Source organism: Myotis nattereri, assembly GCF_964212035.1.
Source record: "Myotis nattereri genome assembly, chromosome: 2".
Classification (NCBI taxonomy): Eukaryota; Metazoa; Chordata; class Mammalia; order Chiroptera; family Vespertilionidae; genus Myotis; species Myotis nattereri.
In genome coordinates, this window is record NC_138076.1 from 1,445,347 (window position 1) to 1,472,023 (window position 26,677).

The 26,677-nt window shown below is 53.3% G+C and overlaps 1 protein-coding gene across 1 annotated transcript in view; it reads left to right on the top strand.

Moving 5' to 3' along the window:
• CSMD1 (CUB and Sushi multiple domains 1) overlaps nt 1–26,677 on the top strand; it is a gene marked incomplete at its 5' end in the record, with an annotated part of 654,679 nt that overhangs the window by 372,938 nt on the left and 255,064 nt on the right. The window contains one exon of the mRNA XM_081082235.1: nt 159–236. Within this exon, the coding sequence (XP_080938361.1) occupies nt 159–236 (78 nt within the window). The remainder of the gene's footprint in view (nt 1–158; nt 237–26,677) is intronic.

Consider the following 26,677-nt stretch of genomic DNA (forward strand, 5'->3'; position numbering starts at 1 on the left):
TTGCTCGCTCACGAGCCCTCACACTTCACGCACTTGGCATCACGGGCCTCTCAGCCCGTGGCCCTTTCCCGGGCGCGGTGGGAAAGCGCCGTGACGGAGCGCTGAGGGCGGACGCTGGCTGCCTCTGTCCCGCTCACGCGCTGTTCTCTCTCTTCCAGTGAAAAAGGCCATCGAGCTCAAGTCCAGAGGCGTGAAGATGCTGCCCAGCAAGGAGAGCAGCCCCAAGAACTCCGTCCGTAAGTCCCTCCTTTCTGTGTGGTTGGTTGGTCAGTCGGTCGGTCGGTCCGTCAGCAGAGGGGGCGGGAGTTCTCCCTGGGCTGTTTCTGGAGAAGTCGGTCTACAAAGGGCCCTCCCACCTCATCTCTGTCTACTTCTCTACCTTCCCCACCTCCGTCCGGGGTCTTCTCTGGAGAAAGAATGTGTGTGACCTCACACTCGGGGGGCGGGGGGAGGTCCTGTTGATTGTGGACCCTGCCTCCTGAGTGGATCTCAGTGCTGCCTCCTCTCTGCCCTCACTGGTCACCGGTGCAGCCCGAGGTTTCTCTCTTAAATAGATGTCTCCCTCCCAGGTTTTATCCCACCTTCTCTCTCCGTCCTAGTCGACCCTCCTTACCCCCGACCCCCCACGCATACTATATTGATCTCTGGGACATAGGTGTCAGGGTCTGTAATTTCTAATAAAATATCCCTGGTTGGGCCGCCGGCGTGGCTCACTGGTTGAGCGTTGCCCTGTGAACCAGGAGGTCATTCACACACCCAGCTCTTCTGCTTTCAGGCACGAGCTCTGTTGTAAGGAGGTAGGTCTTCTGTTCTTATCTGAACACAACGGAACAGATTTGTAACTGCTCACTGGGTATTAGGAAGCGTCTGTCCTTCCTCCCCACAGTATTAAACTGTCTTTTTGTCTGACATGAGAATTAATCATTAGAGAAAATGAGGAGTTGAAGAAACGGTGAGCCTTCTGAGATCAGTGGTGAAATAAAATGGTAATGTTATTTATGCAGAAGGTGTGACAAAACTAAATTAAATGTTTCATGGAGAAAAGGGCACGGGCTTTGAAGCCAGAGAGACAGGGAGGCGAGGCTGTAAAATTATTTACCTCCTCCCAGCATTTATCAAATTAAAATGGAAATGATTTTTGTCGGCTGGACAGAGCAGGTTGTTTGTACATTCCTGCTCCCGAGGTGGCATTTCGTGGGCCTTCAGCAGAGCCGAGCCGCGGGGAACTTTCCAGATAACAGTGGAAAGAAGCAAAGAGCGTGCGCGTACATGGCGGGTCAGCCGAGAACGGAGATGGCGCAGGGCCTCACTTTCCGAGCAGGAGGAGGTGCAGAGCCTGAACCTGGTTCGTCAGATCTCAGAACAGGTTCAGCCTCGGCGGTGAGGCCGGAACGCAGGCCTCCCCGAGTCCGTTCGGCCACGACCTGGGCTCCGGGGCTCTGACCTGGAAGCCAAGGGCCATTCCCCTCCGGCTCCAGGGACCCTGGGGGACGTGAGTTGCCCGTGAGCCCAGTGAGACGGCGGCTGCGGGGGCTTCCCGGGGGCGAGTGTATGGAGACAGTCTCACCGACTACAGCTCAGGGTGGATGTGGAACGTGGACCCGGGTGCCAGCTCATCCTCACGTGGGCCTGCGTCTGGGCAGCTGGGCCCAGCCCGGGCACCGGGGCTCCGGAGACCCGCCTCTGAGGCCCCCGGGGAAGTGCAGGCACCGGGCGCTCTCCGTCCGGAAGGCGGCATGTCTGTACCTGGGCTCCCACCTGCGGGCCTGGGAAGGAGGACGTGGTCATGAGCTCTGCTCAGCGCGGCCCACGGCCGTTGTCACTGCTGTCCCACGCGGGCCTCTGCTGACCCGTCTCACCGTGTTCACTCCCTACGGCTCCCTCTGACTCCTGGACCCCCCGGAGGCTGCGAGGGCAGCAGTGGCCATGAGCCACCTTTCCCATCCAGAGGACAGGCCTGCCCACCGAGGTTCCACCTGCTGTGTCCTGAGCCCTGGCCTGAGGGCTGCGGGAGTTGGCCGGGCCGGCAGCTGAGGGGGGAGTGGGCATGTGAGGGCGGCGCTGCTTCCTCCCGGTGCCCCCATAAGGCCCCTCCAGCGGGCTGTGCTCCGGATCAAAGGCCAGAGGTCACCGCTCTTCTCCAAGGGCGGATGCTGCGTGACCCCTGCTCTCTGGTGTCAGCACCGTCTCCCAGTCACCCCCAGTACGGACACCCCGAGCCTGGGAGGCGCCAACCCGCTGTCACCAAGTCCGCCTACCGCCCTGTGCCTGGCGCGTCTCCAGGTTGGCTCTTTGAAAAACATATATATTTACTGATGTCAGAGAGGAAGGGAGAGGGAGAGAGAGATTGAAACATCAGTGATGAGAGAATCATGGATCGGCTGCCTCCTGCACGCCCCCCACTGGGGACCGAGCCCACAGCCCGGACATGTGCCCATGACTGGAGTCCAACCTGGGACCCTTCAGTCCGCGGGCCGACACTCTATCCACTGAGCCACACCAGCTAAGGCTCTTCCTAATTATTTTAAGCTTCGGAAAGATTGGGGCAGAAAGGGGCAGATGACGCAGCAGCGAAAACATCGGAATGAACTTGGAAACCCTCCAGCCCGCCTTCTCCGCTCGCTGAGTGACGGTGGCATGGCCGTCTCCGTCCGAGACTGGGCCCCTGGATGCTGAGTCATCCCACCCCCTCCCGCTCGGCGTTTCAGCGATGCATGCGGAGCCTTCTCCTCTTCCTCGCCATGCCCTTCCCCTCGGCAGGACGACACTTCAGTCTCTAACCCTCTGAGTCGCTGGGCCAGCGGACCCCTCAGTGCCCGCCCACCCCAATGGCCGGAACGGAGGGAGGGGGAGGGAGGCTTGCTGCTGTTTCTCAGCGAGATTGCTTTCCACGTGAGGGAAGACGGATGGCTGTACACACTCAGTATCGATTTGCTGTCACTCACCCGGCGAACGGATGCCCGCCCCGAGTCCTGGCCATTTGCTGTTACAACAGTTTGTGCCCGGCCGGACGGCCTGTGGTTCAGAACATTGTGTAATGGGAAGCCGCCGAATAACGAACTGCAGGAAAATGGAGCCTGTAATGCACGGTCTCCCAGGCCCTGAGGGAGAAATAGCAAGGCGACTTTATGGGACAAATGGCCCTGGAATTCCCCGCCTTTGACTCTGAGCCATTCTGTCCTCGCTCTGTGTTTCCCAGGGCGATCCGTCTCCCCTGCCCTCGGAACCACCTGCAGGGAAGCTGAGTGACACTCCTGTCCGGGTGCCCAGGACAGGCCTGTGAATGAAACGCCGGTGACTGAACGCTGTCCTCTGTAATGTTGTCTTCCCTCGCCCCTGCCTTTCCTCTGTGACAGACGGCGTTCCTGGGGAGGGCTGGTTCCAGGCTGCCTTCTGCAGCTCCCTTTGTGGCATGAAACGGCAAGCGGTGTCTTCGCTAATTTGCACAAAGATGCCGTCGTCGCTGCTGGCGGCCTGAGTTGTCTGTGTGGCGAGGGGTGACCCGCTCGCCCCGCTGCCAAACTCGGCCGTTCTGAAGGATTTCTCCGCCCGCCAGCCACACTGCGTCCGTCCGACCGCCGGAGCAGTGGCTAGATTCACAGTTGTGTTTTCTCAAGTTTGGAATATGAGCTCTGCTGGTGTGTAACCGTCTCCGTCTTTACACCCAACGTGCTGAGGTTGAAAGGGAGCGTGGCTCTTAGGTCTCTGGCTTCTTGCTGTCCCGGGAGCCTCTATGCTTAGCGACAGTCACACACCTGGGCCGTTGCTCTCTGGCTCCCACCCGCCCTGGGCCTCTGGGCCTTGTGTGCAGGGGCCCAAGGTCTCCTGTCCCTGCCTCTATACCTCACCCCGTCAGGGACCTTGGAGGGAGGTCAGTGGATTCCTGTCCTTCTGCTGTGGTTCCCCTCACAGCCCTACAGGCTACACCTCTGTTAACCTGAAAAAAAAAACTTCGAACCTGTAAAGCATGTTTGTGAGCTTATTGGAGCCAAACCGTGGACAGTGGCCGGGAAGCAGAGTCTCGGTGGATGGGACAAGGCCCCGGAGAATGGGGGTTCACCTTGTTCTCTGCATGACAGTCAGAGGAGGAGCGGTAGGCGGTGACAGGAACTCCACTGGGGGTGGACTAGGGGGCGGGAGAAAGCAAGGGGGCGCCTCTGGGATTGGATGAAGAGTGAGTGATGGACACAGGCTCTTTCACTGGGTGGGGCAGGACAGTTCACCGTCAGCCCTTAACTCAGTGGCAGTGAGGGGGTTTGTGGTCACTGGTTGCACGCTGAGGGGTCGGGAAAAGGGAAGTTACAGGTTCCCCTGCCTCCCACAGGCGTGTGATCCTAGAGACAACAGGCTTCGTGAAGATGGAAGTTGGTCTTTGTCAGGGAAGGTGCTGGCCTAGGACGTGATGCCCGCTGTAAACGGCTTTTATTTTTTTAATTTAAATTCTTTATTGTTTAAAGTGTTACCTATGTCTCCCCCTCCCCATTGACCTCTCCTGCCGGGGTCCAACCCCAGCGGGTCCAGGGGTCCCCAAAGGTGTGGATGGAGTCGGCGAAGAAGGAAGGACACGGAGACAGCGTTCAGTTGATCAGCAGCCTAGCCAGGATCTCTAGCCAGGATCTCCAGCCAAGTTCTGGTCTGGATCTCCAGCGAAGTTCTGGCTAGGATCTCCAGCCAGGTTCTGTGTCCATGTTCTCTTGCTAGGATCTCCAGGTTCTCCAGCCAGGTTCTGTAGCCATGTTCCCTCGCTAGGTTCTCCGGCCAGGTTCTGTCCAGGTTCTCCAGCCAGGTTCAGTCACCAGGTTCTAGTCAGGTTCTCTTGCCAATTTCTGTAGTCAGGTTCAGTCCAGGATCTTTTGCCATGTTCTCTCCCTAGGTTCTGAGGCCAGTTTCTGTCCAGGATCTTTTGCCATGTTCTCTCCAGCGAAGTTCTTCTGTCTCTAGAGAACGTTCTGTGTAGGTTCTGTGCCTAGGTTCTGTCTCTCCTCGTTCTGTCTTCTTACATCTGTATTTATACCAGTTGATTCCAATCCTATCAATCTCTATTTCAAAGGTTAGGGCGTTTCTTATCTCCATTCCAGGGAGTAAAGATTATGTAGCTTAAGCATGATTGTTCATAGTTAAAGTGATTAATTACCCACCTGGCACTTGGTTAAGAGGTTTTATTCCCTCCCTAACTTCAGGGGAAAATCCCTACCTGGGGAAACAACCTTTCTCAGAGAGGAGACCTTGGTTAAAACACATAGTGCCAAGAAGGTGAGCAAACATATTAAGAACAGTATGCCATATATGCCGGGTCCCTTGAAACAGCAAGGATGGACCGGCTCCCGGCACTCTCCCCAGCCTCTTCTACCCCCAGCACACGCCCTCACACCCCTCCTATCTATGTCCATTGGTCATGCTCATATGCATGCATACAAGTCCTTTGGTTGATCTCTTACCCCCCACTCACCCTCCCCTGCCTTCCCTCTAAGGTTTGATAATCTGTTTGATGCTTCTCTGTCTCTGGATCTATTTTTGGCATCAGTTTATATTGTCATTATATTCTACAAATGAGTGAGATCAGGTGATATTTATCTTTCTTCAACTGGCTTATTTTGCTCAGCATAATGCTCTCCAGGTCCATCCATGCTGTTGCAAATGGTAGGAATTCCTTCTTTTTACAGCAGCATAGTATTCCATTGTGCAGATATACCACCGTTTTGAATCCACTCATCTGCTTGCTGGGGTCCGACCCCAGCAGGTCCAGGGGTCCCCAAAGGTGTGGACGGAGTCAGTGAAGAAGGAATGACACAGAGACAGCGTTCAGTTGATCAGCAGCCTAGCCAGGATCTCTAGCCAAGTTCTGGTCAAGATCTCCAGAGAAGTTCTGGTTAGGATCTCCAGCCAGGTTCTGTGTCCATGTTCTCTTGCTAGATTCTCCAGCCAGGTTCTCCAGGTTCTCCAGCCAGGTTCAGTAGCCATGTTCCCTCGCTAGGTTCTCCAGCCAGGTTCTGTCCAGGTTCTCCAGCCAGGTTCAGTCACCAGGTTCTAGTCAGGTTCTCTTGCCATGTTCTATCCAGGTTCTGTAGCCAGGTTCTGTCTCTAGGTTCTTCAGCCAGGTTCTCTCGCTAGGTTCTGTCTCCAGTTTCTGTCCAGGATCTTTTTCCATGTTCTCTCCAGCGAAGTTCTTCTGTCTCTAGGTTCTGTGTAGGTTCTGTGTCTAGGTTCTGTGTCGGTTCTGTGTCTAGGTTCTGTCTTCTGTTGTCTTGTTACATCTGTATTTATACCAGTTGATTCCAATCCTATCTTCTCTATTCCAAAGGTTAGGGCGTTTCTTATCTCCATTCCAGGGAGTAAAGATTATGTAGCTTAAGCATGATTGTTCGTAGTTAAAGTGATTAATTACCCACCTGGCACGTAGTTAAGGGGTTTTATTCCCTCCGTAACTTCAGGGGAAAATCCCTACCTGGGGAAACAACCTTTCTCAGAGACCTTGGTTAAAACACATAGTGCCAAGAAGGTGAGCAAACATATTAAGAACAGTATGCCATATATGCCAGGTCCCTTAAAACAGCAAGATGGACCAGCTCCCGGCATCTGCTGTTTCCAAAACTTAGCTATTGTCAGTTGTGCTGCTGTGAACATAGGGGTGCATATATCTTTCCTATTGGGTGTTTCTGATTTCTTGGGATATAGTCCTACAAGTGGGATCACTGGGTCAAATGGGAGTTCCATTTTTAATTTTTTGAGGAAACTCCATACTGTTCTCCACAGTGGCTGCACCAATCTGCATTCCCACCAGCAGTGCAAGAGTGTTCCTTTTTCTCCACATCCTCCCCAGCACTTGTCGTTTGTTGATGTGTTGATGGCAGCCATTCTGACAGGTGTGAGATGGTACCTCATTGTCGTTTTCATTTGCATGTCTCTGGTGATTAGTGACTTTGAGCATCTTTTCATATGTCTCTTGTCCTTCTGTTTGTCTACTTTTGAAAAGTGTCTATTTAGGTCCTTTGCCCAGTTTTTGATTGGATAGTTTATCTTCCTTTTGTTCAGATGTAGGAGTTCTCTTTAAATGCTGGAGATTAAACCCTTATCAGATCTAACATTGGCAAATGTGTCTCCCGTGCCATGGGCTCTCTTGTTGTTTTGTTGATGGCTTCTTTTGCTGTGCAGAAGCTCTTTATTCAAGGTTTTAACTTTCAGACCATCCTTTGTGGTCACTTTAGGTCTCTGAGTTTGCAAGGCCGCTCGCTACACAGGCCTTCACTGAGTTAGTCAGCTTAGCACATGGCCCCTTTTCATCAACACCATCTACATAATAACCCACTGTGGCCCCAGCTGGTTTGGCTCAGTAGATAGAGCATCAGCCTGTGGACTGAAGGGTCCTGGTTTCAATTCAGATCAAGGGCACATGCCCCAGTTTCAGGCTCTATCCCCAGTAAGGGGCATGCAGGAGGCAGCCGATCAGTGATTCTCATCATTGATATTTCTCTCTCTCTCCCTCTCTCTTCCTCTCTCTGAAATCAATAAAAAGGTATTTAAAAAAGAGGTAAAGCAATAATAACCCATTGTGTTCCCTAGTGATATTGTTAGAGTCACTACGTCTGTGATCCACTTGCTAGGAACGCAGCTTGTGGCCAGTTTTGCTTTTGGGGGACCTCACTGCACCCTGACCATGTGACGTAGGGAACCGGGATGGAGGCAGTGGTGTGCGTGTTGCTAAGGAGGAACAGGCTCCCGGCCCCTGGCTGGGAGGTCGCCGCCCTCCGGCCCTAGATCTGGCTTGAAGCAGATGTGGACAGTGGGGAAAATAAGGGCCCCATTAGCTCTGCACCCTGTGAAGGTTAGTAAAACTCCAGGGGCACTTGCTCCAAGCCACTGGCTCCACCATAAAATGCAGTCATCCAGTTTTGCAGTTGTTAAAGGTCCCAGTTCTCTTAACAATGACCCGTCCTCTGGTCCCCTGGCGGCTTGAGTATTGTGTGAATTGCTTCATAAATCAGGTGAGTAAATTATGCTTGCAGTTTCTCACCAGGCCTTTGTCACCACAGGAGCTAAAATATCTGTGAAAGTGCTGGGGGGATCCCTGCTGGGCAGGGGACTGTGGTCTGCCAGCTGGCCTCCCTGGTCACTGGAAGGAGCGCCACAATTATTTAACACCCCATTTACGTATATAATTCCTTAAGTAACTAGGAAAAAGCGTCTATTAAATGTGTAAAGCCAGGAAGAGGATGATGCATTATAGATGATGACATTGTATTGTACCCCTAATAGGCGGTAAAATGCTTTTTTAAAAATACTAGTGACCAACATTTATTAAGTTATTAATATATGGAAGGCATGTAACCCTTACAGTTACCTGTGAAATGATGCTTATTAAACGGATCCAGCATACAGTCCTGTAACCGGGCAACCCAGGGTCTGGCTGCCTGTCACTACTTGAGCCAATTCCGCAGACACGGGGTTGAATCATACATGAGCGTTCATTCCCATCCTGCGGGCAGCAGGGGGAGCAGCAGGTCAGCCACACACATCTGCCCTGCAGCCCCCTCTATAGGGTCAGACAAGGAGTACCTGGTGAGGAAGGGTTACAGGCATGGGGAGTAGGGGGAGGGGTGGGACCCACACCGGTGCCACAAGACTGTGAATCTGTCCATGATGATAGGCAGTTCCTGCATGGGAGTGCTTCCAAGATTGGCTCCCAGGTCCCAGGTTGACTTCCTGGTCCAAGATGGACTCCCAGGTCCTGGGGGCGTGCAATTCCCAGCCAGGCCAGATGCCCTTTCTTAACCTACACAGGACGATCAGGTTAACAGCATCATTACTATTTCCCACCATCAGAGCTGGTCCCCAATATTCTAGTTTTGCCCCTGACAATTCCAGAGCATAACTGATCAACTATGTGAAAACTCACTTTGCAAAATAAGTAGAGAATGCATGCTTTTATTTCCAAAAACTCCTGGAAAACAGCCACGGTTCTGAAAGAACCCTACAAATCCTAGCATTTCCGTCACGTTTCTTAGCAGCCCAACATGTCCCGATGGTTCATCAAATTGTATAAAGTGACTCGCTCTTCCCCTCTGACGGTGACACCCCCACTGCGTGCAGGGCCTTGGATGCAGCCCAGGTGGTTCCGGCCGCAGTCGGAGGGGGATCGCTATTTTTCTAATTAAATTATCTTTTAAGATCGAATGTTGGTTCGCGAGTAACTTCAGTCAGAAAGTCGAAAGATGATACTAATTAATTGCGGGAGCTTCTTTGAGAATTCAATCAAAGCTCTTCGTTTTAATGCAAGGAAACGGAGTCGGCCAGGTAACTCGGTTAGCTCAGGTGGAAGGAGAAACAGAGCAGGTTCGGCACAGTCCTCAGCACGTCAGGAATCAGCCCACAGCATCCCCAGGCCGCCTCATGTTCTTTAAAACCCGTTAAAGGTGCAGGAGGAAACAGAACCTTACAGCGCTGTGCTGGGTGGCCTGCTCATGGCTTACAGGGCGATGGAGGGAGTGGGCCCAGCTCTCAGGGAGAAGCCCCTTTGCCCAGAGGGACAGCTTTCCCCCGGGTGAGACATGAAGAGGTGAGGGAGCGCTCTGACCACGTGGGGCTAGGCTGATAGGAGCTGGCTTTTAAGGGGCGTGATCAGTGAGTTCAGTAGCATGGACCGGTCAGAGGAGCAAGGGCCGAGTGCTCCTGTAGATCGAGGGGTGGAGGAAACCCTGCCCTCCCATGATGGGGGACAGTGCCTGGAGCATTCCCACACAGAAAGGCTGGTGGCTCAGCCCTGCCTGCAGTGCAGGGGACCCTGGGAGGGGACCCCTGGGTGTGGCCTGCACTGTGCCTTTAGACATTGACATTCCTTGCTTGGTCTGCAGGCTGTTTCTGTGTAGAATGTGTTACTGTAAGAAAACATTCAAACCTGTAAAGAATTTTGTGAGTTTATTTGAGCCAAAAGAAGAGATATAAGTGGGTTACATGGAATCCATTGGTGACAGATTAGGGGGGCGGGAGAAAGCCAAGCCAGGAAACCTCTGGGATTGGATAAGAAGTAGAATGATAGACACATGCTTCTTTCACTAGGTGGGTGCAGGACAGTTAACAGTCGGCACTTAACTCAATGACAATAAGGGGTGTGTGGTCTCCACAGAGCAGTGCCTGTGCTTTGAGGGCCTGGAAAAAGGAAAATTGCTTGGACGTTCCCACATTATGCAGGTGCAAAAGACAACAGGCTCTGTTAAGGTAACGATGGACTCCTGTCAGGGAAGATACCGGCCCAGGATGACTACCCACTGTAATGGCTTTTTAATTAAAAGGTTTTAATTTCAGACCATCCGTTGTGGTGACTTTAGTTTCTGAGTGTGCAAGGCCACCACACAGGCCTCCCCTGAGCTAGTCAGGTTAGAATGTGGCCCCTTTTCATCCACAAATGTAGAACTCTACACCTTGGCAGGTGATCTGGTCTATACACAAAGGTGAAGAAACTCATAAAAGGTTCTCACTCATAACCTCATGATGGACTAATCATTCTCATGAGGATTCATGTGAGATCTTATGGTTCCATATAAATTTCTGGAGTGTTTGTTCTAGATCTGTGAAGTATGCCGTTGGTATTTTAGCAGGCATTTCATTGACTCTGTAGATTGCTTTGGGTAGTGTGGACATTTCAATGATGTTGATTCTCCCAATCCATGAACATGGTATACTCTTCCACAGTTTATGTCTTCCTCTATCCCTTCTTTCAACAGCCTGTAGTTTTCCAAGTACAGGTCTTTTACCTCCTTGGTTAAGTTTATCCCTAAGTATCTTAATTTTTTGTTGCAATGGTAAGTGGGATTGGTTTTTTAGTGTCTCTTTCAGAGAAGCCATTATTGGTGTATAAAAATGCCATTGATTTTTGAGTATTAATTTTGTATCCTGTTACATTGCCAAATTCATTTATTAAATATTTAAGGGTTTTTTTGGTGGAGTCTTTAGGGTTTTCTATGTACAATATCATGTCATCTGTGAATAATGACAGCTTTACTTCCTCCAGGTGAGATGTACTAATCTTGAAATAATGGGATTTAAATTATGAAAATGAAGTTTAATCCACATGATTTAAAAAAAGAAGAAGAAATGTAGTTTACAAATTGGTATTGTTTTTTTCCCCCCAAAATTCTTAACCATCTATTTCTAGTTTGGCTGCACATTTTTAGGTTGGAAATGGACAATTCCGGTTCCCGTTCGTTCTCTGCTGTCTTGGCTGCAAAGGGAAGAGCATTAGCATTCATCGTCAGGCACAAACATGGACGATGGCTCCCCCGCAGAGCAGCTCACTGTTTGTTGGGGGTTGTTGTGTTTTTACCATCTCTCCAAATTAATCACCGCACTAATTGGATTAAATTGGAGGATTTAATTATGGGAGTGATTAGATGGATTAGGCAGGGTCCTTATTCGGTCAAGTCCCTAGAGTTCAGTGCATTTGCATGACTTTCCTGAAGAGAAGGCAGAGGAAGCAAAGTGCTAGGAGGGCGTTTATGCCCAGAAGGAAGGTGACCCTTAGTCCAGGTGAGACTCAGGGGATGAGCAGGATGAACAGACGGGGTCCGTAGGGAGCACCCCATCTGCAAGCACTGCCTGTGGTAGTCGTTCTCAGGACAGTGGAGGGCAGCCCTTTGGCTTGTTACACCCCCTGCTTCACAGGGTGGACTCTCATTTGAAAGGTCAATAAAATAGTGTAAAGCCTGTGACATCCTGGCGGGACTCTCTCGCTGTGTGCCTGGGAGAAGCATAGCGTTCAGTAAACGACCGTGTTCTGTCATTGACGTGTGAGAATTTGCCCCCAGCCCACCCCACCCCACCCTACCCCACAAGAGGACGCCTTTGCAGCTTTTGTGTGGGAACTTGCACACGATAGCGTTCCGCACGCCAGGAAGGCTCCGCCGTTGGGAAATGACCCCGTACCGGTTCATCACGTGAACGGCCGTGTGGAGCATCCAGCGGCCGCCTCTGCGAAGCAGGAGGAGGTCCCTCCCACGAGGGGCATGTTTGCGGACGGACTGCCATCTTCCTCGGGGTGTCCTGTCCTGATGCTCAGGGCGGGGCTTCGCCGCAGACTGCCCTTCCAGCCCGGCCAGCTTTCCCACCTCCAGGCACACTTTTCTAGGCTCCGCGAACAATGATTTATAACCCAATTTTAATTGTTTTAATGTATATTTTTATTGCTTTCGGAGAGGAAGGGAGAGGGAGAGAGAGAGAAACATCAGTGATGAGAGAGAATCACTGATGGGCTGCCTCCTGCGCGCCCCCCACTGGGGATGGAGCCACAGCCCAGGCGTGTGCTGATGACCTGGATCGAACCTGGACCCTTCAGTCCGCAGGCCAGTGCTCTATCCACTGAGCCAACCGGCCAGGGCTTATAACCGATTTTAATGTCACAGTCCGTGCTATTGATAGCACGGGGCATAGTGACACTTGCTGTAGGTGAATAATGAAGTTGATTTCTGTTGTTCATGCCTTTTAACAAGGTAAATGACAGGCTGCAATCTCTCCTCTGGGGTCCCGGTGACACACGGAACATTCTAGTCCGGGCCGTCACCTGCAGGACCGCCTTCTATCTGGCGGGAAACAAGTACCCTATCCGCGTTCTCTTCCGTGTCAGCGGTGCGCTGTAATGATCCGAGTGTGAAGCCAGGCGTGTGTTACTCCGGATTTTCGTAGTAATAGTCCTTCTAATAAGAGGATTCATTAGAGTGGACCTTGTTAAGAAGAGGCTCAGTGTACCCGAAGATGTGAGCGAGGCCTTTTGATTTCTCGTTCCTCGGCATTTCTTATGGGGCATTGAGTGCTTCGGGTCAAGGACATTAATTGGCAAATTCTGACCGGCAGCTGCACTCTAATCAGCTTGAGGCCCTTGCCCTTCTGCTGAGTCTGCCCAGGCTCCTGGCACCCGGGAGGCAAGTCTGACTTTTCAACAGTGTCCTAAAGGCTCTTCCTGATTGGGTCTCTCTCTGCTTCTCAAATATAATTGCCCAACACGTCAGCAGCAACCACATGTACACACACACATATGCACACACCCTTACAAGGCACTCATGCTCTCACACATATGCACGCACCCTTACACAGGCACTCATGCTCTCACACACATATGCACACACCCTTACAAGGCACTCACGCTCTCACATACATATGCACACGCCCTTACGCAGGCACTCACACTCTCACACACGTATGCACACACCCTTACACAGGCACTCACGCTCTCTCACATATGCACATGCCCTTACGCAGGCACTCACGCTCTCACACATATACGCACGCACTCTTACGCATGCACTCACGCTCTCACATACATATGCACACGCCCTTACGCAGGCACTCACGCTCTCACACACATATGCACACGCCCTTACACAGGCACTCACATTCTCACACAATGCACACGCCCTTACGCAGGCACTCACGCTCTCACACATATACGCACGCCCTTACGCATGCACTCACGCTCTCACACATATATGCACACGCTCTTACGCATGCACTCACGCTCTCACACATATGCACGCGCTCTTACGCATGCACTCCCGCTCTCACACATATATGCACGCGCTCTTACGCATGCACTCACGCTCTCACACATATATGCACGCGCTCTTACGCATGCACTCCCGCTCTCACACATACGCACACGCCCTTACGCATGCACTCCCGCTCTCACACATATGCACGTGCTCTTACGCAGGCACTCACGCTCTCAAATGCATATGCGCACGCCCTTACGCATGCACTCACGCTCTCACACATATGCACGCGCCCTTACGCATGCACTCACGCTCTCACACATATGCACGCGACCTTACGCATGCACTCCTGCTCTCACACATATGCACGCGCTCTTACGCATGCACTCCCGCTCTCACACATATGCACGCGCCCTTATGCATGCACTCCCGCTCTCACACATATGCACGTGCTCTTACGCATGCACTCCCGCTCTCACACATATGCACGTGCTCTTACGCATGCACTCCCGCTCTCACACATATGCACGCGCCCTTACGCATGCACTCCCGCTCTCACACATATGCACGCGCTCTTAAGCATGCACTCACGCTCTCACACATATGCACGCGCCCTTACGCATGCACTCACGCTCTCACACATATGCACGCACCCTTACGCAGGCACTCACGCTCTCACACATATGCATGCGCTCTAACACAGGCACTCCCGCTCTCACACATATACGCACGCCCTTACACCAGCACTCACGCTCTCACATGCATATGCACCCGCCCTTACGCATGCACTCACGCTCTCACACATATGCACGCGCCCTTACGCATGCACTCCTGCTCTCACACATATGCACGTGCTCTTACGCATGCACTCACACTCTCACACATATGCACGCGCCCTTACGCAGGCACTCACGCTCTCACACATATACGCACGCCCTTACGCAGGCACTCACGCTCTCACCCATACGCACGCCCTTACACAGGCACTCACGCTCTCACACATACGCACGCCCTTACGCAGGCACTCCCGCTCTCACACATACGCACGCCCTTACGCAGGCACTCACGCTCTCACATGCATATGCACACGCCCTTACGCATGCACTCACGCTCTCACACATATGCACGCGCCCTTACGCATGCACTCCTGCTCTCACACATATGCACGTGCTCTTACGCATGCACTCACACTCTCACACATATGCACGCGCCCTTATGCAGGCACTCACGCTCTCACACATATACGCACGCCCTTACGCAGGCACTCCCGCTCTCACACATACGCACGCCCTTACGCAGGCACTCACGCTCTCACCCATACGCACGCCCTTACACAGGCACTCACGCTCTCACACATACGCACGCCCTTACGCAGGCACCCTCGCTCTCACACATACGCACGCCCTTACGCAGGCACTCACGCTCTCACATGCATATGCACACACCCTTACGCATGCACTCACGCTCTCACACATATGCACGCGCCCTTATGCATGCACTCCTGCTCTCACACATATGCACGTGCTCTTACGCATGCACTCACACTCTCACACATATGCACGCGCCCTTACGCAGGCACTCACGCTCTCACACATATACGCACGCCCTTACGCAGGCACTCACACTCTCACACATATACGCACGCCCTTACGCAGGCACTCACGCTCTCACACATACGCACGCCCTTACGCAGGCACTCCCGCTGTCACACATATGCACGCGCCCTTACGCAGGCACTCACGCTCTCACACACACCACACACTTTCCATAAATATAAAGGTATCTCCTTCTAATCTCACAAAAATGAGGATGAGGATTTTAATGTTGTGTTCACTGTCGAGCTGGGATATGGTAGGGACACAGTAGATAAAGGTTGAATGAATGAATGAATGAGTGAATGAATGAATGTTCTTGGAGCTGCCTCCTTCTCACCATCTTACTAACAATTCCAAACCCAAGTTCTCAAACACCCCTTCCCTAAACACTCTAGCAAGGCCAGCCCACCTCAGCATCCTGACAAGTCTGACAGGACATTTGCCTGGTCTGGTCACTTACAGGAATGACATCTGTCAATAGTGGAAATGGTTACTGATTATTTTAGGTGTTTTCTTTTTCTCTGAGAATCTAAGCTTCTCGATGAAAGGCTTTGCCTATACTTGGTTGTACATCCAGAACACTGTGCATGTCACATAATAAACATGCAGTGAGTAGGAGTGATGTATGGACTGCCTTCCCCATTTATCACCATATGTAGTGCCAGGCACATGGCAATTCACTTTGTCATCTATCTATCATCTACCATCTGCCTACCTATCACTCATCTATCTGTTATCTACCTATATCTCATGTATCTATTGTCTGTCTATTATCTCTCTATCATTTCATTTGTCATGTGTATGCCATCTACCTACAGATCATTCATCTATTTATCCATCATATATCATCAAGCTATCATCTATATGCTACCTACTTACATATCATACATCTATCATCTAATTATATCTCATTTATCTACCTATTGTCTGTCTATCTATCATCTGTCTACCTGTCATCTATCATGTATGTATTTATCATTTATCTATCACCTGTCATCTGTATGCCATCCACCTACCTATCTATATCTCATGTATCTACCTATTGTCTATCGTCTATTTATCTGTTTATCTCTATCATCTCTCTGTATTGTATGTATCTATTCTATGTCTGTCTATCTATATCTATAATAATAAAAGTGTAATATGCTAATTAGACCAGACAGCCGAATAACCTTCGAGACATCCTTCCAGATGAAGCTGGGGCTGTGAGGGCTGGGGCAAGGCATGGTGGCTGCAAGGGCCAAGCCCCCTGCACAAATTTCGTGCACCGGGCCTCTAGTCCTATATAATAAAAGCCTAATATGCTAAGTGTCCGGTCGTCTGTTCAACCAATCAAAGTGTAATATGCTAATGATATGCTAAGGCTGCTCAACCGCTTGCTATGATGTGCACTGACCACCAGAGGGCAGATGCTCCGACTGGTAGGTTAGCTTGCTGCTGGGGTCCGGCAGATCAGGACTGAGTGAGATGGGCTGGACATGCCCTGGAGCCCTCCCGCAGTCCCTCCCCAGCTGGCCAACCTCCCATGTCCTTCCCTGGCCCGATCATGTACTGGTGGGGTCCTGGGCGTGGCCTGCACCCTCTCACAATCCGGGACCCCTCAAGGGATGTTGGAGAGCTGGTTTCAGCCCGATCTCACTTGCCAGACCAAGGGACCCCAGTGGTGCATGAATTCATGCACTGGGCTCTAGTATCTATATATCTGTCTATTTCTGTCTATTAATCACATGGAAATGGGATCATCTCTCTTATCTTTAAGACATAAAGAACAGGTCTTAGAATATGCTACAGTAGAAGGCACAGGGCACAAGTCAGACTTCCCATCTTTCCCTCAGGGAAGTTCCTACTCAGAATTCTTAATTCCAGTGTAAATGGCAGGTAGCCAGGTGGTGAAGACACAGTACAAGATGCAGGTGACGTATTACAGAATCGTACACTGGAAACCGCTCTGATTTTGTTAACTAGCCCCACCCTAATAAAGTCTGTAATCGTAAAGAGGCGTGTTTGGGCTGACAGCTGCCCAGAGAGCTGTCCCCCGAGTCCCTCCCCTGGGAGGCGGGAGCCACGCCGAGGTGAGCGAGGATGCCAAGCCAGGCTGGCGGTGGTGGCACCTCCGAGGCAGGCTTTTGTGCAGGGTTCGTCGCTGGCACGAAAAGGAAGGGTGTGAACGTGGGCAGGAGAGGCAGGTTACTGTCTGGTAGTCAGCGCTAATGGTAATAAAGAGCTAGGGTGAAGGTGTCAGATGTGGCGGGACTCACTGTCGCTCTCTCAGGGAGTCGCGGAGGAACGCAGGGTCCATGTGAGGTCTGGACAGAGCAGGCACGTTGCTGCCTCGCAGCTCTGCCCACCTGGGACAGGCCAGGCCTGCACCTCGTGGTGGGCAGTGGCCATCACTCAGAGGCACCTCCCAGGCCGTCAGCCATCTGTGTTGGGGCTTGGGGAGCCCCCAGGACAGGCCGTCAGAGCAAAGCAACACACGGACAGCTCGGTCCTGGCGTGCTCTGCAGGGGGACCCCGGGACCCGCTGTTGACACGTGTGGAGGGGGTGGCGGTTGCTCTCAGTTCACGGCTGGGTTGGGGATGACCATTCAGTCACATCTTTACTAAGATGGTCCTTGAAGTGCAGCCTGAGAAATGAGTCCATGAGCCTCATTCCACACAGGGTGGCCACAGGGAGCTGGCTTTCAGGGGTTATTAATGTTCACCTTCTTATTAGGGGTCATTTTCAACATGCACACACGTGGAGAGCGCGGTGCAGAGACCCCTGTGACCAACATAGGAACCGGCAGTGGTGTTCCATCTGCCACCCACTCACAGTTTCCCCTAAAGTACCTTAAAGCAAATGCCGACATCCTGTTAGTCTACTTGTAAGTGCTCACGTATCTCCCAGCCTGCCATGGAGCTGGAATCGTACGGTGTGTGGCCTTGTCAGACGGGCCTCTGTCACGCAGGGATATGCATGTAAAGTCCTTCCATCCCTCTTCGTGGCGGGGAGCGCTTTTTGTCTGAATGATATCCCGTTGTCCGGACGGACCCGGCTTATCCATCACCGGCTGAAGGGCGCCTTGCTTGCGTCCAAGGTCTGGCCCTGATGAGCCAGGCCGCTGTGAACATCCCTGTGCAGGCTGCTGTGTGGACATGCGTGTCCAGCTTTGGATGAACACGAAGGCGCCGTAGCTGGGTGTCCCAGCAGGAGCAGGCGGGTCCCTGTACGCAGCCACCGCCACGACCCCAGGTGGCCGCCCGCCCGCCCAGCAGCGGCCCATGAGCCGCGCGGCTCCCGTCCTGGCCGGCACTCGCCGTCCTCAGGGCCTGGGTTTGGGCCCTTCTGATGGGAGCCCAGGGGCCTCGCTGTGGTCCCGCTTGCATTTCCCTGACGGCTGTGACGTGGGGAACGTTGATGTGTCATCTGTGTGTCCTCTCGGGCAAAGCGTCTCTCCAAGCCTTTCGCCATTTTCATTGTTTTTTGTTTGTTTCCTTATTGTTGAATTTTAAGATTTCTGTGTATATTTTGACTAACAGTTTTTATCAGCTGTGTCATTTGCAAGAATTTCCCGCCCGCCTGTAGCCTGCCTCCTTATTCTCTGAACATGTCACAGAGCTCACGTGCGCTTTTTCATCATCGCCCGCGAATGTGGTTTTTCTTTCATTTTAAAATTTTTCTTAATTTTATTTATTTACTCCTCACCTGAGGATATGTGTATTGATTTTATTTGTTTTTCAGAGAGAGGAAGGGAAGGAGAGAGAGAAAAACATCAAATGGTTGCATGTGATACACTCCTCAACTGGGAATTTAACCCGCAACCCAGACACGTGCCCTGACTGGGAATGGAGCCTGTCAGCTGTTGGTGTTTGGGCACAGCACTCCAACCACTGAGCCCCCTGGCCAGGACACGGGACACGCGTTTTACATGTCAGCGATGTCCAACTTCTCGTTTTTCCCACAGACTTCACACGCCCGCTGTTGTGTTTCAAAGACATTGCCACGCCCCGGTCATTTGGGTTTCTCTCCTGTCACCGTCCACACAGCCGTACGGGTTTGCATTCTGCATGGAGGTCTGTACCCTCCGCAGTTCACGTCTGTGCAGGCTGTGAGGTCTGTGTTTCCAGCCAGGGTGGCTGCCTGTGGCTGCGTCTGCTGAGAAGGCCCCTCGGCTCCAAGGCCTCGCCTTAGCCCCGGGGTCAGAGGCCGGCTGGCTCCGTGCGCGGGGCCCTTTCTGGGCCCCCCATTCTGCTCCTGGCCTCTGTGGCTCCACCCCAGCACGCTCGGGCTGTCCCGATGAGGTAGATTTATAGTGTTCTTCCTTCATAATCGCCTGTCAGAACCCGTATCACGCGACAGCTTCACCCAAACTTGTAGAATGTAAATGTGCTTCTTAAATTGAGGGTGAAATTGAAATTCAGAGTGAGGCGCAACACCGAATTTCAGTTTATTACAAAAGCCAGAATTGATGGGTGTTTTCCAAGTTTCTTTCCCAACATTTCACGTTGCACGTGGTACTTGTAAGTGGCTTCTAGTATCGATGGGGCGCGTGCATGCAGCAGAGGCTTACACATCACGGAGGGCACGTTTTACTGAGCGGCAGCCGTGGTGTCCGTTCTGCAGTCAGGACCAGAGGCGCGCAGTAGGGCAGCGTGCCCCAGCGGCGTGTCAGGTCCGGGCTGCTTTCCGAGGGCCAAGCCCTTCTGCACAGCAGCCCCTCCTTGGGAGAACCAGCTGGGGAGGAAACGAGGCAACGGCCGCTGCATTGGCAGAGGGAGGTGCAGGCGTCTCCACACTCCACAGCGGAGCCGTGCGTTTCAGCTGCGCTCCATTTCCAAACTAAAGGGGCAGGACTCGTGATTCGGGACAAAAAGTCCTGTTGGTGCATTTCCCGAATCATGCAACAGGTGTGTAGTGAGCCAGCTGGTGTCCAGGGCGCCTACAGAGTTTTGCTGTATCTATTTTTTAATCTTTTTGTTTTGTTTTTTAATTGTTGACTCTATAACAGCTGTCCCCACCACCCGGTTTGCCTCCCTCCAGCCTGACCCACGCCCCCCCCCCCCCCCCCCCCGCGCCTCACCATAGGATCCTCTCGCTTTTATTGCATCTGAGAACGAGGTGGGGGTGAAAGTCCCTCACAGCAGTTCCACAGACCCGGGGTCAGGGGCTCGAGCGCATCAACAGAGAGACGTCTGTCCCGTGAGCAGACAGGCCCTGGCCTCTCACTACAATGCTCAGGGTTAGAGGGAAGGTCTTGGCATCGGGACAGCACAGCTGGGGAGCAGAAGGGCAGGTGGGATTCGTGGGACGTGGGGAAGGGGACCTGCTCAGGGATACCTGCTTCCTGTCACACGAGGGGGGCCCCAGCCTGTGTGGACGGAGGGTGACCATGGATTTGGACTGAGGCGCTGCCTTCTCTCTGGAGGGACCCAGTGGGGCAAAGGTCAGGTGTGTGACAGGTGGACGTCGCTGTAACTCCAGGCCTCACAGTTGTCTAGGCAACGCTGGTCTCCAGCCATCAGCTATGGACCCCAGGGCTTGGGGTCCCCAGGAGGGGCCTTCAGAGCAGAGCCACAGAGGGGGACACCCCAGGACCAGCTGTTCACACTGGAAGGAAATGGCTGCCCAGGGGAGACCGGGCGACAAGTAGAGAAAATTAAAACCGAGACAGTGGCCCTTGTAAACTATGTTTTTATATATTTTCTCAATAATGCCTCTACTTTCATCATTCAATGTAAAGGAAGCTTCATACCCTTCCATTGAAAGTAGAGTTGAACTTCCTTTAGATAAATCATATTAGTCAGGACAGAGACATGTTCTCCGTAGTCTGCTCTGACCCACGAGTACACTGCAGTGCTGCTTTTATCTTCAGATGTAAAGTAACCACATACTTTCTGTCCACACTAGGGCTTGGTCTTGTCCACGTACTGAGCTGGACATACGACAGGTCTCAGTCGGGACTGTCCCTGAACACTGTTCCTTCAGGGCACAAAACAAGATGTCACATCGGTATCCATGGTTTTATTTCTTTATTTTTAATTAATTTATTTTTTTTAATCCTCACCTGAGGATATTTTTCCATTGATTTTTAGAGAGAGTGGAAGAGAGGTAGAATCAGAGAGAAACATTGATGTGAGAGAGACACATTGATGGGTTGCCTCCTGCATGCGCCCCAACCAGGCCCTGGGCCAGAGAAGAGCCTGCAACCAAGGCACGTGCCCTTGACCGAAATCAAACCTGGGACCCTTTGGTCTGCAGGCTGACGCTCTATCCACTGAACCATACTGGCTAAGGCGGTGTCCATGGTTGTAAATGTGTCGGATCCTGCATTGTATTGGACATAGATTGTATATTTTATATCAGATACTGGAATGTCTTCCACAGAACTCCTTGTCCACCACCTGCATGTCACCAAGTACACCTGCCCCAGGGCCTCATGTGTGTGAGTGTGCCAATTCGTGGGTGTGGAGAGGTCACTCCTGTGAGTCCTTCCTGCCAGACCTCCAAACAGAAGAGGCTGACCGAACGATTCTCTTAGAATCTACTAGAGGCCCGGTGCACGAATTCATGCACCAGTGGGGTCCCTTGGGCTGGCCTACGGGTATTGGGCCAAAACTGGCTCCCTGACATCCCCCAAGGGGTCCCGGACAATGAGAGGGAAGTTCTTGGGTGACGCACCCCAGAATCGGACTCCCTCCTCTCTGGTTCCGGGTGCATCACCTGTGAACCACAGCTGCCAAGTCAACGCAGCTCGACAGCTCCTACGTCGAGCGCCGCCCCCTGGTGGTCATTGTGCCTCATAGCTACCGGTCGGACGGTCAGACAGCCGCTTAGGCTTTTATATATATGGATGTGGTGTTCCTTCCCTACTTTGGAAAAGTGGAAACAAGCCAGAGCCCTGAGGCCCACCCCTGTGGTCACCTGCGGTCACGCTCTCAGCACCTTCCTGGCCAGTGTCCAAACCGCTGTCCATGTCTGGGCAGCCGAGAGCACAAATGCGAGGCCGCTCCCGTCACAGAGCAGCTGAGCTCGGAGTCCAGGGCGGGCCTGGGCCTGTGAGCAGTTTCAGTGATTTATGGAGTGGAATGGACGGGTAGGCGGCCGAGTCACTGAACTCCGTGAAGTGGGTGGAATTGGCCCCGAGGCGATGGCATTGTGTAGTGCTCCCCTGGGGGACGGGCCGCCTCCATTCCACAGGCCCTGGGATGTGTCTGCCTCCTGCAGGCACCCGACCATTTCTCCTCGGAATGGGATTTTTCGATATTTTCGCCACGGGTTGGTCGGAACCCTGTCGAGTCAATTACTTGATGAAAATGAAGTTGGATAATCACAAAGACAAAGACACTGATTGTTTTCCTGACAAACTGTATCTCGTTTGGTCAAAACAATACAGAAGTAAAAGACTCGCCAGAACCTCACATTGTAGCAGTAGCTTGGCGATGAGGAGTCAGAACGTAAGGTTCTGAATCCATCAGGAAATTCTTGCTGTTGTTGCTTATACTGCCTACATTCCTTGGATGTCATTTAAAAATCAGTTCCATGGATAGATTACAAATACACACGTGTGTGTGTGTGTGTGTGTGTGTGTGTGTGTGTGTGAACTTCAAATGTATAGGGGATGGCAAAAACAGGCTTGCAGCTGTTCCTATGGGAAACAGTACAGTCACTAGTAGATCATAGTGCAAGAATAAATGTTTCATGTACTCACAACTGTAAGCCTACTTTGGCCCCACCCTGCACGTGTACAAATACAAAAGGAACCTCTAAAAAGTACAATGAATGGTGTGATGCGCAGGCAGACAGAACAGAATCCTGGGGGAATGTAATATTCTCCTGGGATTTCAGTCCAAGGGCAGCCTGGAGACTAGATGTGTGGTTGGTTGCCTTAGGGACAGGCTCTCGCCCCGCGGGACCCTGGCCCTCTGGGGAGCCGGGTTATCTTACTTGTTCTCCTGACGTGTTTCCAGGCAGCTGTGCTCACACTGAGATGAGAGGAAGGGCCGCGCGCATGTGCAGCTTCTGGGTTTACCGGAAATGAGAGAAAGGGCCCACTTTCCCGGGGCCGCTGACCCGCTGGCAGAGCAAATAGCACAGCACAGGGGCATCCAGAGCCCTTGCCCTCCTGGCGTTTTCCTCACAGAAAATAAAGTAAAAACGGACGCGATGGACCCCCCCCTGAGAACTCCCCGTGGGACGTGCTGTGGGTCCCGGGACCACGGATGCTGAGCGGCCGGGCTTTCTCCCCGATGGCCCTTCCGGCCGCACTGCCAGGGTCCGAGGGAAGCACTGACTGAGGCGATTGACAGGAAACGGGAGCAGAGAACCGTCCTGGGAGAAAGAGGAACATTGTCATTGTGACATAAAAACCTGACTCACCCACCCGGCTGATGGCTGGGCGTGGCCAGTGAGCTGCAGTGCGGGTGGGCGACACCTTTGTGTCAACGGCGCCACATGTGCCTGGACCCCCTCTCTCCCGGCCCTCACCCTGTCTTTTCTGAGTCAGTTAGAACTCTCCCGCTGCCTTCTGCCTGGTGTCCCGCACGGGGCGCACGCCCTCCCCCGGCCGAGGGCCCCCCTCCGTTTTGTTGGTCTGGCGATGGGATCACATCCCTCTTGCTCTCGGGGAACGGCCTCTTTGCTCTTTGAGACCCTGGCTCTGTGTGCGGGACACGCGTGTGCACCGCTTCTCCCGCCCGCTCTCCAGCGCGCTCTCTGCCCATCCTCCTCATCGCCCCTGGGGCTCTGGTCCCGCTGATGCTCACGTGTTTCTCCGTCACGTCTTCCAGACACGGAAGATGGAGTCCTGACATGTGTGGGTCTCAGTTAGAGATGGAGAGGGAGCCAGGGGATAGTTCAGAGAGCAAAGGTTTGTAAACTCTGAAGACACAGAGCCTTCCCCGATGGGGAGCCCCGGGGGACAGAGAAGGGGCGTGCGTGTCTCCTGTCACCATGGCTGACGGCTGATGGTTGTTGATCACGTGGCATTTCACTGAATTCGCTGTTGACTCAGGGCTGTGCTGATGGCGCCCGGCGCTGTGCTAGGGCCTGTCGCTGGAGCCCACGGCGCGTTCGGATAAACCATCACCGCAGCCCGGAAGGGCCCGTGCGCGGCTGCTCCCTGTTTACACACAGCGTCCATGCAGAAAGCATTCCGACCTGCAAAGCGTTTCTGGGAGTTTATTTGAGCCAAACTGTCGCCAATCGCCGGGAAGCAGAGACTCAACGGGTTGGGGTAGTGTCCGGAGAATGGTGGGTTTTCCCCCGCTTTTATACGTTACCATCCAAGGAAGAGGGGGGCCGAAGTGGGTGACAGGGACTCCGTTGGTGATGGATTAGGGGGGCGGGAGAAAGCAAAGGGGGGACCTCTGGGATTGGATGAAGAGTGAGATGATGTGGGCGCAGGACAGTTAACAGGCAACACTTACAGGATAACAGTAACGACAAGGGAATCTGGTGTGACCCAGGCACATTGGTTGTGCCCTGAGGGGCTGGGACACGGGGAGATACAAGTTACCCCGCATCCCACAGGTGTGTTATCTTAGAGGCAGAGACAGCAGGCTCCGTGAAGATGGAAGTTGGTCTTTGTCAGGGAAGACGCTGGCCTAGGCCGTGACTGCCCGCTGTAAACGGCTTTAGTTAAAGGTTCTCATTGCAGACCATCCCGTGTGGTCCCTGTAGGCCTGAGTGTGCACGGCCGCCACGCAGGCCTCCCCTGAGCTGCCGGGTCAGCATGTGGCTCCTTTTTGTCCAGAGCAGCCACGAAGCCGCTGTCCCCGGTGTTTGGCCGCTGGTAGGGACACCTGCTGCCTGTCTCCCCCGGGTCTGCCTCGGCCCCTCGCTCCTGCCCCCTGGCCCACCCTCTGTGCTCTGTTCTCCCCGTCGACCTGCTCTGCCTCCGAAGGGAGGTGTCGTCCTCTCACTCCGTGTACAGACCCTCTATGGCCCGATGCCCATCTAAAGGGTCGCGTGTTGCTTGGTGAGGCCTGTCCCCTCTCAGCCTTTGCTGTTTCCTCTCTAAGCATCTCCAGCCCCATCGACGGGCAGGAGACAGGGCTCCAACCTGCTTCCTCTGTGGGTTTGTTCTCACCTCCGCTCCCTGCTCACCTCTGTTCCCCGCTCACCTCCGCTCCCTGCTCACCTCTGCTCACCTCACCTCTGCTCCCTGCTCACCTCTGCTCCCCGCTCACCTCTGCTCCCCGCTCACCTCTGCTCCCTGCTCACCTCTGCTCCCTGCTCACCTCTGCTCCCCGCTCACCTCTGCTCCCCTCTCACCTCTGCTCCCCGCTCACCTCTGCTCCCCCCTCACCTCTGCTCCCTGCTCACCTCTGCTCCCTGCTCACCTCTGCTCCCTGCTCACCTCTGCTCACCTCACCTCTGCTCCCCTCTCACCTCTGCTCCCTGCTCACCTCTGCTCCCCACTCACCTCTGCTCCCTGCTCACCTCTGCTCCCTGCAAACCTCTGCTTCACGCGTCAGTCTTGTCTGTAGCACCTGGAGCAGCCCCATGGGTCAGCGGTGGCCCTGTGTACGTCTGTCCCACCGGCCAGCGTGGCTCAGTGGTTGAGCGTTGACCTAGGAGCCAGGAGGTCACAGTTCATTTCCTGGTCAGGGCACATGTCCCGGTTGCGGGCTGGATTCCCAGTGGGGCGTGCAGGAGGCAGCCGATCAATGATTCTCTCTCATCCTTGATGTGTCTATCTCTCTATCCCTCTCCCTTCCTCTCTGAATTGAATAATATGTATATTTATATTTATATTTATATTTTTAAAAGTCTATCCCAGAGTCTAAAGGAGCAAGAACGGTCCACGTCATGGAGCACTGGCCCTGCGCCAGGCACTGGGCTGGCCACTCACTCCTGCTCCTCTGTTACCCCGCGAGGTAGACATGGCACCCCCCCCCCATTCACAGACGGGGGACAGGAGCATGGAGGGGAAGGGACATCCTCACGTTCCCAGGGCCCCGCGTGGAAGAGGGGGTTGCAGCGTGGGTCCCGGCTGCAGAGCCTCACTCCGAGCCACGCCCTGCCCCGTCTCATTGCCAAGCACAGGCGGCGGGGACGGCGTCTGAAGCTGTGCGACCCAGGCACGTCCGTGGCCGGCGCAGCTCACTTCTCCGGGCGTCCGTGGCGTCCGTCTCTCAGCCCCGGCAGCGCCCGGTGTCCGACATCCCCCGCGTGCGGGCTGCTTTGTGCTGACAAGTTCGGATGCTTGCATTCTTCCAGATCACACAGCCAAGACAGGCTCTCACCCGGAAACTTCATGTTCATATTTGAAATGCAGGCGCCTTCATTTCTCTACAGAAGTTGAATTTTATAGTCCGTTTGGCATCGTCATTTTACGCCGCGGTTTTCCTCCCGAGGCCGGCGCGTATGGGAATCGAGACACTGGCTGGTGTTTCTCCTCGTGGCGTTAAGAGAATTAATGTACCAGCGTCTGAAATTGGTTAGAGCTGCTTGACAAAAGCCACCCGGGTGATGAGACAGCAGAATCCCCTCTCTGTTCACGCATCTCCCACCCGGGGCCCGCAGGGCGGGGCAGGGTCTGTTCTTGGTGCAAAGAAGGAGAAGGGGTTCCAGGGGGCGATTGGAGGAGGACGATGGCCCGACTTGGCTGCGGGGAGACTCCT